Source organism: Daphnia magna, linkage group LG3 (assembly GCF_020631705.1).
Source record: "Daphnia magna isolate NIES linkage group LG3, ASM2063170v1.1, whole genome shotgun sequence".
Lineage (NCBI taxonomy): Eukaryota > Metazoa > Arthropoda > Branchiopoda > Diplostraca > Daphniidae > Daphnia > Daphnia magna.
This window is the reverse complement of record NC_059184.1, coordinates 412,371-428,098: the sequence shown is the minus strand read 5'-3', so window position 1 is coordinate 428,098 and position 15,728 is coordinate 412,371. Positions and strand designations below refer to the sequence as shown.

The following is a 15,728-nucleotide window of genomic DNA, read 5'->3' as shown; positions in this document are numbered from 1 at the left end:
TTTCAAACAGTTGCACTGGTAAACAAAAAATAATCGATTAGAAAGAAGAGAAATATCGTCTAAAGAAAGGAAACACACTCATGCGGGTAAAGCCAGGTGCAAAACAATATCACTTCCGCCTGTTAACGATCCGTCTTTCTCCATGTGCCTGAACGGATAAAAAACAAGTGGAGCCCCCCATAAGTATATCACTTGTTATCCTGTCGGCGGTGAGATCCACCGAGTTAATCTAACGATTTGGTTTAAAAAGGTACATGTTTCTAACCCATCACAACTAGGTGAGCCTTGCCATGTCCGACCAAACAGATCAACCGTGTCCGACCTCGTTGTTCGTCTCCGGTAAAAGCCATTTAATTACAATTTAGATATTTCAAAAACTACAAAATAGAAGTTTTCATTATTTGGTTTTTCGATGCGAAGCGCTATAACTAATTCCACATTTACAGAGGCAAATGTTTTTTCTATGGCCTGGACCTCTTCGACAATGGGTAACGACGAAATCATCCGTTCCTACAGCAACGGAACATCTGTCATGAAATACTTGGACGACAATTGCGCCACGGGAGCAGAGACGTAAGTTTCCATACGTAAATCTGGAATGAATACCCAATAATTCTGTTGTGTTTTTGTAAAGTGAAAAGAGAAACAATACGAAATCCGGTTTCCGTCACATTCCACACATTCCTCATAGTGTTCGTCCAGCGTTCCAGGTAGCGCGGAGAAATGCACGAGAGAGACGTCGCGTTCAGTCGGTGAGCGAATTAACTAGAAATGACTATCGTGTTCGATATACAAAAAATTTTCTAAAAAATAGGTCAACATTGCCTTTTCCAAACTTCACCAAGTCGTCCCAGCGGAATTTGGGTCAGTAAATCCTATTCACCATTGTTGTAAGAGCTGTTGAATTGATCAAATTCGAGTTGTATAGTCAAGTCAAAAATTCTATCTTTTTCAAACATCTGATTGGCAGAGAACACGAAGGAAACACGACAGATAAAACCAAAATTTGCGATGATGCAAGAGCGCGGCGTACCAGTAAGGTCTCAATTTTGGTAGGCTACATGTCTGTGGATGGATGAACCTGCAAACTATATGCATAACCTGTACACCTTGATCATTATCCTAGAGACGAGCAATAGATTACATCAAACTACTTGAAGAAGTTTTGCTGATTCAAAACCAAGCTGCCGTCATATCCTATGTCGCCTAAAGCCAACAATGGAATCTAACGAATTAAAAAGCTTAACTTGCCCATTTCAGAAAAGTAATTCAGACTCCAAACTAAAGTGAAATTCCTGTTTTATTGCCGTCATTAGTGAACGCAATGTAAACTATTTGAAATGATTGTCTGTATCTGTTTAAGCTCTGTTTCTTTAATTCTAGATCAAGACGAACATGTTGAAAGAACGACGCGTGCCCGAAGATCTTGAATGGGTTTAGGTTCTGTTCGTTATCATACTATCTTAGACTCAACGGTGGGGCTCATAGATGGTCGCTGTGTTATCAACAAAACCGAACAATGTTATCAACACCATGAAGTTAACTCGCATTCAGCCTGCGGATCTTCAACGACATAGCTCTGTCAGCAAACAAAAATTCAAGGTTGTACTTATCGCTCACACACATACGCACATCCCGCCCTAGTTTTGTTTTTGAAACTTATCAGCAACTCTGGTTGCTCTAGAGATCGCATAAACGTACAGCGTCTTTTATTGTGCAATAAATTGGTAATTCTGGTGACTATAACGTAAAATATAGTAGAATTTCTTGTTATGCGGATGCCGGGGCGTGTATAGGGTAGTCAAGCGTGACTGATAGCACGACCTTCGATTATCAGCAAAAAGTACCCATATAAGGAGCGTTCCCCACCTACTATTCCGGAGGCAGGCCAAAAGTTCTCTTTAGGCGGACGAAACCAGCCAACCATAAAAAACTTGCTGTTTAAGGAGTGCACGCAACACAAACAATTCCTGCATACATATATTTTCTACAGAACTTTTCTGCTGAAGAGAGTCTAACAAAAACAAGAACTTACTGGCTCGCTGCTTCTATGAATTCGACCGGATTTTGCGTCATTTCAAGCGAGGCATTCCTGCAAACTGCAATAGAATAGAAGAGGGAGGGCGATTGCCTTTAGGGGCTTCGTGATTTGCGTCTGTTGCCCGTATTGGCCCACTTCCGAAAGAGCGAGTCCGTAGAAGTTGTGTTGATTTTCGAGATAGGTTTTTCTCTGTTTCCTTCTCGAATCGTCAGTGAAATACATAGATCGTGTTTATACGCCGCCACATCAGATGAAATCACCAAATTCTAAAGGTAAAGTCTTTTTGAATCGCATCAGCCATTTGACTGTTTTTCTTTTTAGGCGACTTGACTGAAAGGACGATAACTGTCATTTTAATGCAAGTCTGAGATGCTTTATTTTAGCTCTTGCTGGTTATTTTATTCTTAAAACCTTGTCGTGTAGAGTTTTTCTCAATTTAATGGGGTTTCCCTTATCTGCTTTGACTAAAATACTGCAAGTGGCTGGTTAAGTTTTAACTCATGTAACGATTGTTGAGAACATACCCTTTGTCAACAAAGTTTTTGAGATTTGCTGGGTTGATATATTATTTCAATTTCACAAACCATGCTGGGCTAGCTCAAATTGGTAATGGTCATATGGAATTTCATTGAGATTGTTGGTGTCATTGTAATTCTGCCACAAAGATGTTAGCAACACAAAAAAATAGCAGCTAGAAGTTTGAGTGTTGTTGGTCGTAAAGTGTTGCATGATCCAACATTGTGTGCTGTGTCAGTGAGACAGCCAGCAGACGGCTGGTCATCGTACGCCGACGACTGGTTCTCCGGTTGTTCGCATTTGTTTTTCAAAAAGAAGGGCGCTGTGTGGATGGGCTTTGTAATGTTACAGCACAACATTTTGCATCAGCCAAGAGCTTATTGCTCATGTTTAAGGGGTTGCGAAGAGAGGGTGCGGGAGTTGTTAGGGGTGGGACTTGTGTTATTACAGTAGAAGGTCGAGTTTCGACACCTCTGCAGTCTCATTTAATGGAATGCTGTCAGTGTGAAAACCGAGGATAAAAACGCCATGCGAAATGGGAGGAGGATCGATCGACAAAAACCGTGTCGTTGATGATTATCGTCTCAAAAGCAAAAAGAAAAAAGGGAGGAGTGCACGTTGTACTGTCGGGTGGGGACGCGAGAGTTTCATGAAGGCGTGAGCCGGTCGTTTCGGGTTTATTTTGGAATCTCAGCCGCTCGCCGCTAGAATTGGAAAAAAGGTAGGCGGAGTAGAAAAAGACAGAAGGGAGAGAGTAGTGGTTACTGTTTGTCTTGAGTGAGCGCAAAAGATAAGAAAAAGAAGGAGGAAACAAAAACAGAATGAGGAGCGCGCATTATATACTAGCGAAGAGCATTGACTTTCTTTTCACATAAAAGAGGAGTCGAAAACAATCAGATCCAACTAGAAACAGACAGCGAGAGAGAGATTGTCGGCTATAACTTTCTTTCTTGTTTAGTGTGACGTTATTGGACTTGTATTGTGACACGTTGAGCGATCAAGTGGTGCAGAGTGATGATGACGATTGTCTTGTAGTGCCCCAGGTCCTTCAATCAAGTCCATTCAAACGGGTATCCCTTTTATTTATTTTTTTTTTCCAACTTTTCTCTCGTCCCTCAACTTTTAACGCCTCCTACCTTAGTCAAAGACGCCCTGTCGAGGACAGATTTAACCTCGAGCCTTGGGATCCTACCCTTTTTCTTTCTTTCGTTCTTGTCTTGACGTGTCTGTTGGCCTTTAGGAGAGAAAAAGAAAGAAAGGAAGAGAATGAAATTGGAATGGTGCCGAATCCCACATTCATACAGCGTGAGTTCGGGTAGCGCGCTGTCTCAGTAAAACTTTCAGTTAATCGGATGGACTGACAACGACGAGTTCCCTGGCCAAGTAGCAAAGGTACTCGGCGAGGTCGTGAATGCGATTTGCGTTGGTGCCTTCTCTCCAGAGATACTCGGATAGCCCTCGTGTGTTTGTGTATGTGGATTTTTTGTGTGTTACGTACGTTTCGACTTCGGTTCGATGATGACGGACTAAATGACCATCGAGGTGACCAAAATGGAACGCGATTGGTCTTGGAGTGTGGCATGTTTTGGTCAACAGAAAGACTACATGGATCTTCCTCCCCGTACTTGGGGCGAAAAGGAAGCAAAAGGGGAGGAGCCGGAATTATGGTCCAGCGGCGGTTATGAAGCGGCCGTTGACTGCTGGTCAGAGTCAACTAGTGAGTTGTACCAAACTAGTGGGACTCGATTGGTAGAGCCAACCGGTGTGAATTTGTCGGAACAGCAACGTTCTTGGGGTCCTCGTCGTAGAAGTAGTAGCGTCAGCAGACATCAAGTTGCTGATATTCTTGCCCCAAATTGGTCCAATTCACCCAATGCGTCGGTCCAATTCCCACCTTATTCACCGTCGGCAAGTTCTTTCCATCGCGATTCTAGTCCCTCTCCGTCATTAAGACGGTGGAAACAGTTGAAACAGGCCGGACGCAATTTACGGAGTTGGCGGCGCCTCTATAGCAGGTATTTCTACCACCTCTTGGCTGACCGGCGCCGACCTTTGAACGACGATCTCTCTCCCTAGTTCTCTAAACCCGCATAGCTAGTTAGTTAGCCTGAATCGCTCCTAAATCAGCTACCTTTAATTTTCTTTCAATTTTCACTTGTGTTTTTATTAACAATGAAAAAAGGAACAAAACAAACTCGGTAATTAATTTCACGTTTTTTTTTTCCTTTTTAGTATTGAGGAATTGCGCACGCTCCCGTCAGCAGCAGTCCCATTCCATCAGCGCAGTATGAGCGTCAGCATGACCAAAGAGCAGCAACAACTGCAGCATCAGCAACAACAGCCACAGCAGCATGGCAACGAATGGAGTCCGCTCCAGGTGGCCAACAGCACTCGGCTAGGACTAGCACCACAGATGGCCCGGCCTTTGCTCATCCAAAGCCACTACGGTGGTGGTGGCCACAACAGCAGTAATAACAGTAGTCACAGTGATATTCGGCCTCCGCTAAAACAGCAAATGTTGCCACCCGAACTACCGTTAAGGAGGGGCGGATCCGTCGACCGGGTTCTGCTGCCCACCGACAACTACAATACAAACACAACAAAATCGTCAAATAGTAAAACAAAAAGCGAACATACATATTACATCGTTCTTCATTTCTAATGGCTATCCTTTTTTTTTTGTAGGCGAAAGCGGGAGCTCTTTTATTGCTGCCAATACGGTCGCTTTCAAAGTGTACGGACCCAATTCCAGCCAAGGGTTTAACATTGTCAAATGTCTGGATTCATCCACAGTTGAAGTAACGTGCAGACGCACCTCATTCCGGGGTGGTTGAAGAAAGCTAAAACTTTTATTAACTAAAAAAAAAAAATCTTGATTTGAACAGGAAGCCATTGCTATGGTGACGGAACCACTGGCAGCGCGTCCTCGTGCCTATCAGGCACTTTACGGCTTACGAATAGTCGAGTCAGCTAACCCTCGGGGCCCTCATTATTGGTTGGATAATAGTTCCACACTGTCACAGGTGCAAGAGCGTTTCGCGTTGGCGATGATTGGCACCGTTGACAGCAAATGGCGAGTCGAATTGCGAATACGGTGCGTGCCTAAAGACTTGCACGACCTCTATGAAAAAGACAAGTCCACATTTCTCTTTTATTACGATCAGGTGAGTCGCTTTATTCTTATTTGCTGTTGTTCTGCTCACATAATCGTCTTTTTTGTTTTGCGGTGAGCAGACTCGCTTCGATTATTTGAGCCATGGGTCTCTGACAGTTGAGCCGGAGCTTGCAGTGCATTTGTGTTGCTTGGAGATTCGACGAGTTTTCAAGGACTTGTCGCCATCGGCGTTAGAGAAACGCTCCAGTTTAGAAAATCTGGAAAAGGAATTTGGACTACGCAGCCTCTTACCCGAATGCATCGTCGCCAATATCAAATCCAAAAACCTGAAAAAGATGATCCAACAGCAACTCAAAAAGTGTGTCGCATTAGCCGAAGCGGCCTGCATGTTCAAATTTCTAGATCTCCTTCGTACCGTCTACCGTTACGATCGAGAAAAGTTCCAGTGTGATTTGGGGGTAAAAAGAATTTAAATTACTTCCTCTTTTGCAATGGAATTGACTTTTGATAATTCGTCACAGACCGGTTGGTCCATTCCAGTTGAGCTCATTATCGGTCCAGATGTTGGCATATCCTACACGGCTAGTCAAGCAGGCAGTCAGGTATGTTACAGGTTTAATTTTATTATCAATTGAATGCACAATTACCGAACGATTTCCAAATCTTTTTGTTCCCGTAGTTGATTTTAGTGGCGGATTTTAGTCACGTGTCCCAGGTGGAAACCCTAATGTCTGCTGACTGTGAGAGCCACAATGTACAGCGTATGGCTGGCGGACTCGGTAATAACAAAGCCGTCGTGCATATCAAAGTTGCCGGCTCCCAGGAGCCATTGCTCATAACCTGCACTTCAATTGAGACGGCCGAAAACATAGCTGATCTTGTGGATCGTTATTGCCGTTTGGTCAACGGTACCAACCTCTCGTTGTGGAATAAACGAGGTAAATTTTCCTTTATACTTTTCATCTTTCTTATTCGCCTGAATTGCTCATTAAACCCCATCTGTGTGTGAACCTTTCACAAGCTTCTCAAATGACTTATTATGGATGTCCATGCTATCACGGTAACGTCACTTTCTTTTCAAAAGATGTTCCTGGTCTCATAGTTTTTGTTTTATTTGCATACATATTTTTCTTATCTTTTTCTGTGAATGTTGCTTTTCCAGATCTAGTCAATCGCTCACGACCAGGATCAAGGATAAGCGCGACGAATTCAAGAAACACGAGCAGAAATGGTAGCCCGGCACCAATGGGACCGGCGCATCGGAGTCGAGTGGCCGGAGATCCAGGCAATGATACGCGCGATTATGCAGAATTGGTCGATGATGACGGCGACTATTCCACTCCTTCTGGTAATATGCTGATGCAATTCTTTGTTGCCGATTTCAAATAACGTTGCTATTACTTACAGTGCCTAATTACGAGCTGTCGCGAAATTCAATCGATCTACAAGAAATTATTGGCTACGGTCATTTCGGTGACGTCCATCGTGGTTTCTTTCGCAACGGTGGTGGCGATCCTACTCTTGTAGCTGTCAAAACGTGCAAAGATCAGACTATGGCTGACAAATTTCTCGAAGAAGCTTGTAAATATTGTTTGCTTACCATCATTTGCCCGATTGGTATATCGGTTCTTAATCGACATGTGTTTACTCATTTAATGGCACGCAGATATTATGCAGCAATTTGATCATCCGAACATCATCCGACTAATCGGTGTCTGCTCTCAAGCGCCCGTCTGGATCGTCATGGAATTAGCGAAATACGGTGAAATGAGGGCTTACCTACAGAAGAATCAAGCCCGCTTAGAACTGGATTTGGCTACTTTAGTCTTATTCGCCTATCAGCTCAGTACGGCGCTCTCTTACCTTGAATCGAAAAAATTCGTCCACAGGTAGTACCAGACTACCAGTGAAACTGGAGTTTATTTACATGCAGAAACATGCACAATGGATCGAATTGAATTTGCCCTTTTCAGAGACATAGCGGCGCGTAATATTTTGGTATCTGCCGACGACTGTGTCAAGTTAGCTGATTTCGGGTTAAGCCGTTGGGTGGAAGAATCGAGCTATTATAAGGCTTCGAAAGGAGTACTGCCAATCAAATGGATGGCTCCGGAGTCGATCAACTTCCGCCGTTTCACAACGGCCAGTGATGTGTGGATGTTTGGTAAATTTTCTGAAATCTATTTTAGTTTGTCATATCAACTACGTCTAAGTAAAATAAGATAATAACGATAATAAAATAAATCATCTCACCTTTACCAACTACCAGGTGTCTGCATGTGGGAGATCTTCATGCTCGGAATAAAACCATTCCAGGGGATCAAAAATAGTGACGTCATTGGACGAATAGAGAATGGCGAACGCCTCCCTCTGCCTCTTATCTGCCCACCTAATCTCTACAGTTTGATGCTTCAGTGTTGGTCTTACGAGCCTTCCAAACGCCCATGCTTCCGTGAAATTAAGGAGACGCTCAAGTATTATTTTTTTTTTCTTGCTTTCATTCTAACCTTCTGATGCCAGATATTATTAATTTTATCCTCCTGCTTCTTCCTCTAGTGAAATTCTCATGGAAGAACGACGAGAACGAGACGAGACAATGTGGCGAGAGAACCGACGAGTGCATGCTGTTTCATGGGGTTCCAACGGTTCCGGAGGCAATGGAGAAGACCTTCCTCCACCTAAGCCTTCCCGAGTACCAGCCACGTACGTTGGCGCTGCCCCAAATGCTGGAAAATTCGTGCCTCCTGGTGTCAACGACCAGCTTCTGCCAGGACCGACGACGTACCTTGTGGCGCCTAATAGCGAAGTGTTGGCCCAGTTGATGCGCGACAACGAGACCCGCGCGGATGCCGGGCAGTACATGGCTCCTGCCTCAGCCTTCAATACGTTCACGGTAGAGTTTAGCCATACAAGTTCATCCCCCTCCAATCCCGCCTCCCCACACCATAAATCCAAGGCAAACTGTCGCAAGAATCAACAGCAGCAGCCCGTTTACGCCAACGTCATGACATCCGACTCGACGGCAGCAGCCATTGGTGGCTCAACTCCATTGAATGTGAGGATTAGCGCATGGGTCGAAAACATGCTCACCTGGTTGGACTCTGCATGGTTCTACGTTGAGTTTTTCCCTCACTCCAAAACCAACAAAACACATCCAGTGGCTGCACTGTGCATGGCTTTCGCTTGTCGGATTTATGATTTAATTTTTTTTTTATCTAAGTTTATTAGATTTTTTGGTTATTCTTTTCCCCTCATTTGGTTTTTCGGTAGACTTGTTTGATAGAAGACATGCGAAATTGATTTAAAGAATTTCTCAATGTTTTGCATTGTTAACAGGAATCGAATGAACCACTAAGCGACCACCTGGAACAGGAAAGGCGGATGCTGGAGTGGAAGTTGCGTCAACAGCAGCGGCAATCAGAAGAAGATAGTCGATGGTTGGCCGAAGAAGAAAGTCACCTGGTAAAATGGGATACAGTCTTTCTTTTTACCTACTTGTTTTCACGAGGGTTTTCGAGAAATTCATTTGTTTATTTTCGATTCAGAGAAAGAGATTGTCTGTTGCAGCTAGCTTGTCCGATCGATCGGACACGGATTCAATGGATGGGGCAAGTGCTTGCCAAAAAGATAGGTCAACGCCTATTCAGGGCAATCAAGTGGACGAGCGGTCTGTGGTGGTGAAGAAATTGGAACCTACTCCGACGGCCCGTCTTGACCGAACATATGACAAAGTGTATGATGCCACGACTTACGTGGTTCGAGCTGTTATGTCACTCTCAGATGGAGTTAAACAAGCAAAGATCGACAACTATGTTGACCTTGTGAAAAAGGTCGGTTTGGAGTTGCGGACGCTTCTAACAAGTGTTGATCAGCTAGTACCGCACTTCCCTCCCAGCACACATCGAGAGGTGAGTAGTGAATCTTTCTGTCTTTTCCTTTGCCAATTTCCGTGTCGTTTTATCCGTCCATTAATTGATGTACAAGGTTGAAATGGCGCACAAGGTGCTTAGCAAAGACATGGCCGAATTGGTTAGTGCCCTCAAATTAGCGGAAAGGTACAGCAACACAACCTTGGATAACGAGTACCGCAAGTAAAATCGAAATGACTTATTTAATTGGGATTTTAGAGTTAACTGGGTTTTTTTTCGTTGAAGGGGAATGCTGTCTGCTGGCCACATATTGGCTATGGACGCAAAAAATCTATTGGATGTGGTGGATCATGTGCGTATTAAACATCCCCACGTCAATGTTTTCTTCAGTGGTCCCAATCGGTCGCAAGAATCTTCTGGTGTTTCAGCTGCGGCTAAAACTTCCTAGCAAACTAGCTCATCGCGAGAGCAAAATTCGCCCTCCGTGTTTCAAAAAAAAAAAAAAAAAAAAAAGATTTATATTTATTTTCCTTTTTTTTTTTTTTTATTATTATATTGCTTCTTACGACGATTAGTATTCGTCTGCTGTGTCGCGTATACCGAAATTCCAAATTGATAGCATATAAAACAAATGACTCGGTTTGCGCGATGTTTTGCGGATCGCTTCAACTCCGATTATATGTAAGAGTCCATGGCTACACACACACGCGATGTTTTGTTGTATAGTAGATTCGTGTTGCTCCATTCTTCGAGAGACCCCCACTAGTCTTGACTTTTGTTTCCTTCTTGAATGAAAAACTTGGTTCCGACGCAAAAATCCTACTACTTCTACTACTAAGTATTCAGCACCAATGTTGAATGAAGCACACAGTAAGTTTACAAGATACAATGATCATAGTATTAATGTCATTTTCGATCGATTGTATTCAGTGTGTTTTCCTGATTCGCCGAAGATTCTGCTCTTCTCAATTCTTTCTCTGATGTCGTTTCTTTCGTTTGCTGTCTCCGGCGCCCTCCTATGCCACTATGACATTTCTAAGTACACCAGGTCAAGTGAAACACCAAATGCAGTACCCATCGCTAGCAATGTAGCCCTAAAAAAGTTACGGACACCATCCAAAGGCAAATTATTGTACACCAATGATATCCGGTTTAGGAGGAAAAAAATAAGTTCACGAATGATGAAAACAGCAAGCTGTAATGTGTTAACATTAACTACGTGGTCACGTTAATTTTGCAATTGTGTGTATCATGTTGTCTTTCACCGTTTCGCTACGCATTGATTTAATACATGACTTCCTGAGAGATGGTGAAATTATCGTTCGGACAGGTTCTGACAATAAAGACTCACGACAATTAACTAGCAGACTATTATGTCAGATGTAAGTAGTGTAACAGCGCCTCGCCAGTGATAGCATTGTCAGAGATATAGACCCCTGGTTACTCAACTATGGCTATTTTCCCTCTCAGTAGTCTCGGAAAAGGTGTACCCTTTTGCGGGGATTACTATACAAAAAAACGAGGGTTTTGGGTCGGGGCGTATGAGTGATTTTCCGCCCGGTGGGACTGCCATCTGTTGACAAATGAGTTTTGTTGGTTTTCTGAGTGGAGTGGAACAACACACCCGCAACAGGCACTCCCACCGGGTGGAAAATTAATCTTTCGCCCCGGCCGCCCCGACCACCCACACCCTTCCCACTTTTTCATTTTTGGCCAAATTTTGAATTTGGCTTAAAATACATGATTTCGATTCAAAATTGAATGAATATCACGTAAATCGAGTTTATTTTTCCATTAGTCCTATACTTTTTTAACTCAATGTAAAAAAAGATATAGAGTTGGCTAACGTTCGAAGTTGCCAGTTCGATTAATTGTGAAAAAAAAATTGGACACAAACTAGTAACAGTTTTTGCATGGCGGCTTATGGAGTTTCGCCCGTTGTAGTTTTAGTTTTAATTTTTTCCATTGAAATTATCTTTCTTTCCATTCATAATTGGATCACGAAATTCCTTCGTTATCAGGTAATCTTGTAATTTTTATTTGACCTCGATATAGACTGTACTTTATTTATTATTAATTTTTTTGTAGACGTGTTTACTTTCTGTAGCAGACAAAAATGGATGTTGTAGAGGAAACTGGCGGGCTGATAAGGGAGCCCGCCAGATTTTGTAGCCCTTGGGCCTCCGGGTCGAACCCAGCAACTGGTTCAGGTGCCTGGGCACCATCACCGAGTTGCTCCCATTGGCCCCGCATGGCGATACGGGCGTCCCGTCTACCTTGAGCAGCCCGAAGCCGCCCATAGTGGAGGGCGCGCTCGGGTGACTCGTGATCTGCCCAAGGGAGGGCATGTGGCCAAATCCGCCCTGTGCGCACACAGGTGGCCGCCATGTCCATCATACTGCGCATGATTTCCCTTGGTGTCCAGGGTAAATGGTAAATACCGACCAGCCCACCGAGGTAGGCTGTCAGCCCAACCGCTGATCGCTCTTCGCAACAAAAGACCCGGGCCAAATACCGTACCCGTAGGTACCGTATTTCGGCTGCTACCGGGTCCCTGTGGTTATGTTCCCCTCCGGGGCCACACCGCACTCACCTTCGATGCGGCGACAGTGCGCATCCCGGAGGACATTATGACTCTTGCAGGTCAGGGAACCCCTGGGAGTTCCCCTAGCCCCCTGCGAGTAGCAGTTAAGATCAAGTCGATCAATCCAAAGTGGAGAGCCGAATGTATCACGGGATTCCGTTAACATCCGGCCCTCGAAAAAAAGCTGAGGCATATCTTCATCCGATGTTGACAACTCCATGGTTGTATAAAGAAAGACAGCAAAAGATAAGGGAGCTCTTTTTTCCATTGAAATTATCTTTCTTTCCATTCATAATTGGATCACGAAATTCCTTCGTTATCAGGTAATCTTGTAATTTTTATTTGACCTCGATATAGACTGTACTTTATTTATTATAAATTTTTTTGTAGACGTGTTTACTTTCTGTAGCAGACAAAAATGGATGTTGTAGAGGAAACTGGCGGGCTGATAAGGGAGCCCGCCAGTTTTTGTAGCCCTTGGGCCTCCGGGTCGAACCCAGCAACTGGTTCAGGTGCCTGGGCACCATCACCGAGTTGCTCCCATTGGCCCCGCATGGCGATACGGGCGTCCCGTCTACCTTGAGCAGCCCGAAGCCGCCCATAGTGGAGGGCGCGCTCGGGTGACTCGTGATCTGCCCAAGGGAGGGCATGTGGCCAAATCCGCCCTGTGCGCACACAGGTGGCCGCCATGTCCATCATACTGCGCATGATTTCCCTTGGTGTCCAGGGTAGTTGGTAAATACCGACCAGCCCACCGAGGTAGGCTGTCAGCCCAACCGCTGATCGCTCTTCGCAACAAAAGACCCGGGCCAAATACCGTACCCGTAGGTACCGTATTTCGGCTGCTACCGGGTCCCTGTGGTTATGTTCCCCTCCGGGGCCACACAGCACTCACCTTCGATGCGGCGACAGTGCGCATCCCGGAGGACATTATGACTCTTGCAGGTCAGGGAACCCCTGGGAGTTCCCCTAGCCCCCTGCAAGTAGCAGTTAAGATCAAGTCGATCAATCCAAAGTGGAGAGCCGAATGTATCACGGGATTCCGTTAACATCCGGCCCTCGAAAAAAAGCTGAGGCATATCTTCATCCGATGTTGACAACTCCATGGTTGTATAAAGAAAGACAGCAAAAGATAAGGGAGCTCTTTTTTCCATTGAAATTATCTTTCTTTCCATTCATAATTGGATCACGAAATTCCTTCGTTATCAGGTAATCTTGTAATTTTTATTTGACCTCGATATAGACTGTACTTTATTTATTATTAATTTTTTTGTAGACGTGTTTACTTTCTGTAGCAGACAAAAATGGATGTTGTAGAGGAAACTGGCGGGCTGATAAGGGAGCCCGCCAGTTTTTGTAGCCCTTGGGCCTCCGGGTCGAACCCAGCAACTGGTTCAGGTGCCTGGGCACCATCACCGAGTTGCTCCCATTGGCCCCGCATGGCGATACGGGCGTCCCGTCTACCTTGAGCAGCCCGAAGCCGCCCATAGTGGAGGGCGCGCTCGGGTGACTCGTGATCTGCCCAAGGGAGGGCATGTGGCCAAATCCGCCCTGTGCGCACACAGGTGGCCGCCATGTCCATCATACTGCGCATGATTTCCCTTGGTGTCCAGGGTAGTTGGTAAATACCGACCAGCCCACCGAGGTAGGCTGTCAGCCCAACCGCTGATCGCTCTTCGCAACAAAAGACCCGGGCCAAATACCGTACCCGTAGGTACCGTATTTCGGCTGCTACCGGGTCCCTGTGGTTATGTTCCCCTCCGGGGGCCACACAGCACTCACCTTCGATGCGGCGACAGTGCGCATCCCGGAGGACATTATGACTCTTGCAGGTCAGGGAACCCCTGGGAGTTCCCCTAGCCCCCTGCAAGTAGCAGTTAAGATCAAGTCGATCAATCCAAAGTGGAGAGCCGAATGTATCACGGGATTCCGTTAACATCCGGCCCTCGAAAAAAAGCTGAGGCATATCTTCATCCGATGTTGACAACTCCATGGTTGTATAAAGAAAGACAGCAAAAGATAAGGGAGCTCTTTTTTCCATTGAAATTATCTTTCTTTCCATTCATAATTGGATCACGAAATTCCTTCGTTATCAGGTAATCTTGTAATTTTTATTTGACCTCGATATAGACTGTACTTTATTTATTATTAATTTTTTTGTAGACGTGTTTACTTTCTGTAGCAGACAAAAATGGATGTTGTAGAGGAAACTGGCGGGCTGATAAGGGAGCCCGCCAGTTTTTGTAGCCCTTGGGCCTCCGGGTCGAACCCAGCAACTGGTTCAGGTGCCTGGGCACCATCACCGAGTTGCTCCCATTGGCCCCGCATGGCGATACGGGCGTCCCGTCTACCTTGAGCAGCCCGAAGCCGCCCATAGTGGAGGGCGCGCTCGGGTGACTCGTGATCTGCCCAAGAAGGGCATGTGGCCAAATCCGCCCTGTGCGCACACAGGTGGCCGCCATGTCCATCATACTGCGCATGATTTCCCTTGGTGTCCAGGGTAGTTGGTAAATACCGACCAGCCCACCGAGGTAGGCTGTCAGCCCAACCGCTGATCGCTCTTCGCAACAAAAGACCCGGGCCAAATACCGTACCCGTAGGTACCGTATTTCGGCTGCTACCGGGTCCCTGTGGTTATGTTCCCCTCCGGGGGCCACACCGCACTCACCTTCGATGCGGCGACAGTGCGCATCCCGGAGGACATTATGACTCTTGCAGGTCAGGGAACCCCTGGGAGTTCCCCTAGCCCCCTGCGAGTAGCAGTTAAGATCAAGTCGATCAATCCAAAGTGGAGAGCCGAATGTATCACGGGATTCCGTTAACATCCGGCCCTCGAAAAAAAGCTGAGGCATATCTTCATCCGATGTTGACAACTCCATGGTTGTATAAAGAAAGACAGCAAAAGATAAGGGAGCCCTTCCCACTTTTTCATTTTTGGCCAAATTTTGAATTTGGCTTACAGTACATGATTTCGATTCAAAATTGAATGAATATCACGTAAATCGAGTTTATTTTTCCATTAAACCTATACTTTTTTAACTCAATGTAAAAAAAGATATAAAGGTGGTGCGCTAACAGCACTTTGATTTCGTTTTGGTTTTAAACGCCTGGTTTAACGAGAAAACCAATGACTTATTCAAAATCAGCGTTTCATTTTGATTATACTCTGTAACTGTTGTCGAATTCCAAGAGAGGTCGTTTTTTGAAGATTTTGACAAAAGTGGGAAGGCTATACCCTTCCCACTTTTTCATTTTTGGCCAAATTTTGAATTTGGCTTAAAATACATGATTTCGATTCAAAATTGAATGAATATCACGTAAATCGAGTTTATTTTTCCATTAGTCCTATACTTTTTTAACTCAATGTAAAAAAAGATATAAAGGTGGTGCGCTAACAACACTTTGATTTCGTTTTGGTTTTAAACGGCTGGTTTAACGAGAAAACCAATGACTTATTCAAAATCAGCGTTTCATTTTGATTATACTCTGTAACTGTTGTCGAATTCCAAGAGAGGTCGTTTTTTGAAGATTTTGACAAAAGTGGGAAGGCTATACCCTTCCCACTTTTTTCGTTTTTGGCCAAATTTTGAATTTGGCTGAAAA

At 44.8% G+C, this 15,728-nt stretch overlaps 1 protein-coding gene, 1 long non-coding RNA gene and 1 other non-coding gene across 3 annotated transcripts; 2 read left to right on the top strand and 1 right to left on the bottom strand.

Annotated features, from left to right (window-relative positions):
• Nucleotides 1-45: 45 nt before the first annotated feature.
• LOC116919184 lies at nucleotides 46-1,746 on the top strand. Its single transcript, XR_006644368.1, has 8 exons — nucleotides 46-183; nucleotides 251-339; nucleotides 447-573; nucleotides 635-752; nucleotides 815-864; nucleotides 971-1,052; nucleotides 1,127-1,264; nucleotides 1,384-1,746. It is a non-coding gene; the product is annotated as an uncharacterized LOC116919184 (transcript).
• Nucleotides 334-2,262, bottom strand: LOC116919191. The gene is made up of 3 exons (XR_004391802.2): nucleotides 2,036-2,262; nucleotides 653-1,970; nucleotides 334-593 (listed from the first exon to the last, which is right to left on the bottom strand). It is a non-coding gene; the product is annotated as an uncharacterized LOC116919191 (long non-coding RNA).
• A 1,482-nt stretch (nucleotides 2,263-3,744) lies between these two features.
• LOC116919188 (focal adhesion kinase 1-like) lies at nucleotides 3,745-10,846 on the top strand. The gene is made up of 18 exons (XM_045171029.1): nucleotides 3,745-4,572; nucleotides 4,790-5,172; nucleotides 5,243-5,355; nucleotides 5,443-5,721; nucleotides 5,792-6,130; nucleotides 6,194-6,274; nucleotides 6,352-6,610; nucleotides 6,694-6,732; nucleotides 6,835-7,020; nucleotides 7,080-7,253; nucleotides 7,339-7,561; nucleotides 7,646-7,836; nucleotides 7,942-8,146; nucleotides 8,229-8,727; nucleotides 9,009-9,134; nucleotides 9,218-9,580; nucleotides 9,657-9,763; nucleotides 9,827-10,846. Exons 1-18 carry the CDS (start codon nucleotides 4,088-4,090, stop codon nucleotides 9,987-9,989), a joined length of 4,215 nt encoding a protein of 1,404 aa, XP_045026964.1. The 5' UTR covers nucleotides 3,745-4,087; the 3' UTR covers nucleotides 9,990-10,846.
• Nucleotides 10,847-15,728: the final 4,882 nt, after the last annotated feature.

Excerpts from the sequence above, each read along its gene's own strand:
- LOC116919188 (XM_045171029.1), top strand. The coding sequence starts at position 4,088 with ATGACCATCGAGGTGACCAAAATGGAACGCGATTGGTCTTGGAGTGTG. Across the intron at positions 6,275-6,351 it reads CTAGTCAAGCAGGCAGTCAG|TTGATTTTAGTGGCGGATTT; the intron begins GTATGTTACAGG and ends TTGTTCCCGTAG. Across the intron at positions 6,611-6,693 it reads CTCGTTGTGGAATAAACGAG|CTTCTCAAATGACTTATTAT; the intron begins GTAAATTTTCCT and ends ACCTTTCACAAG.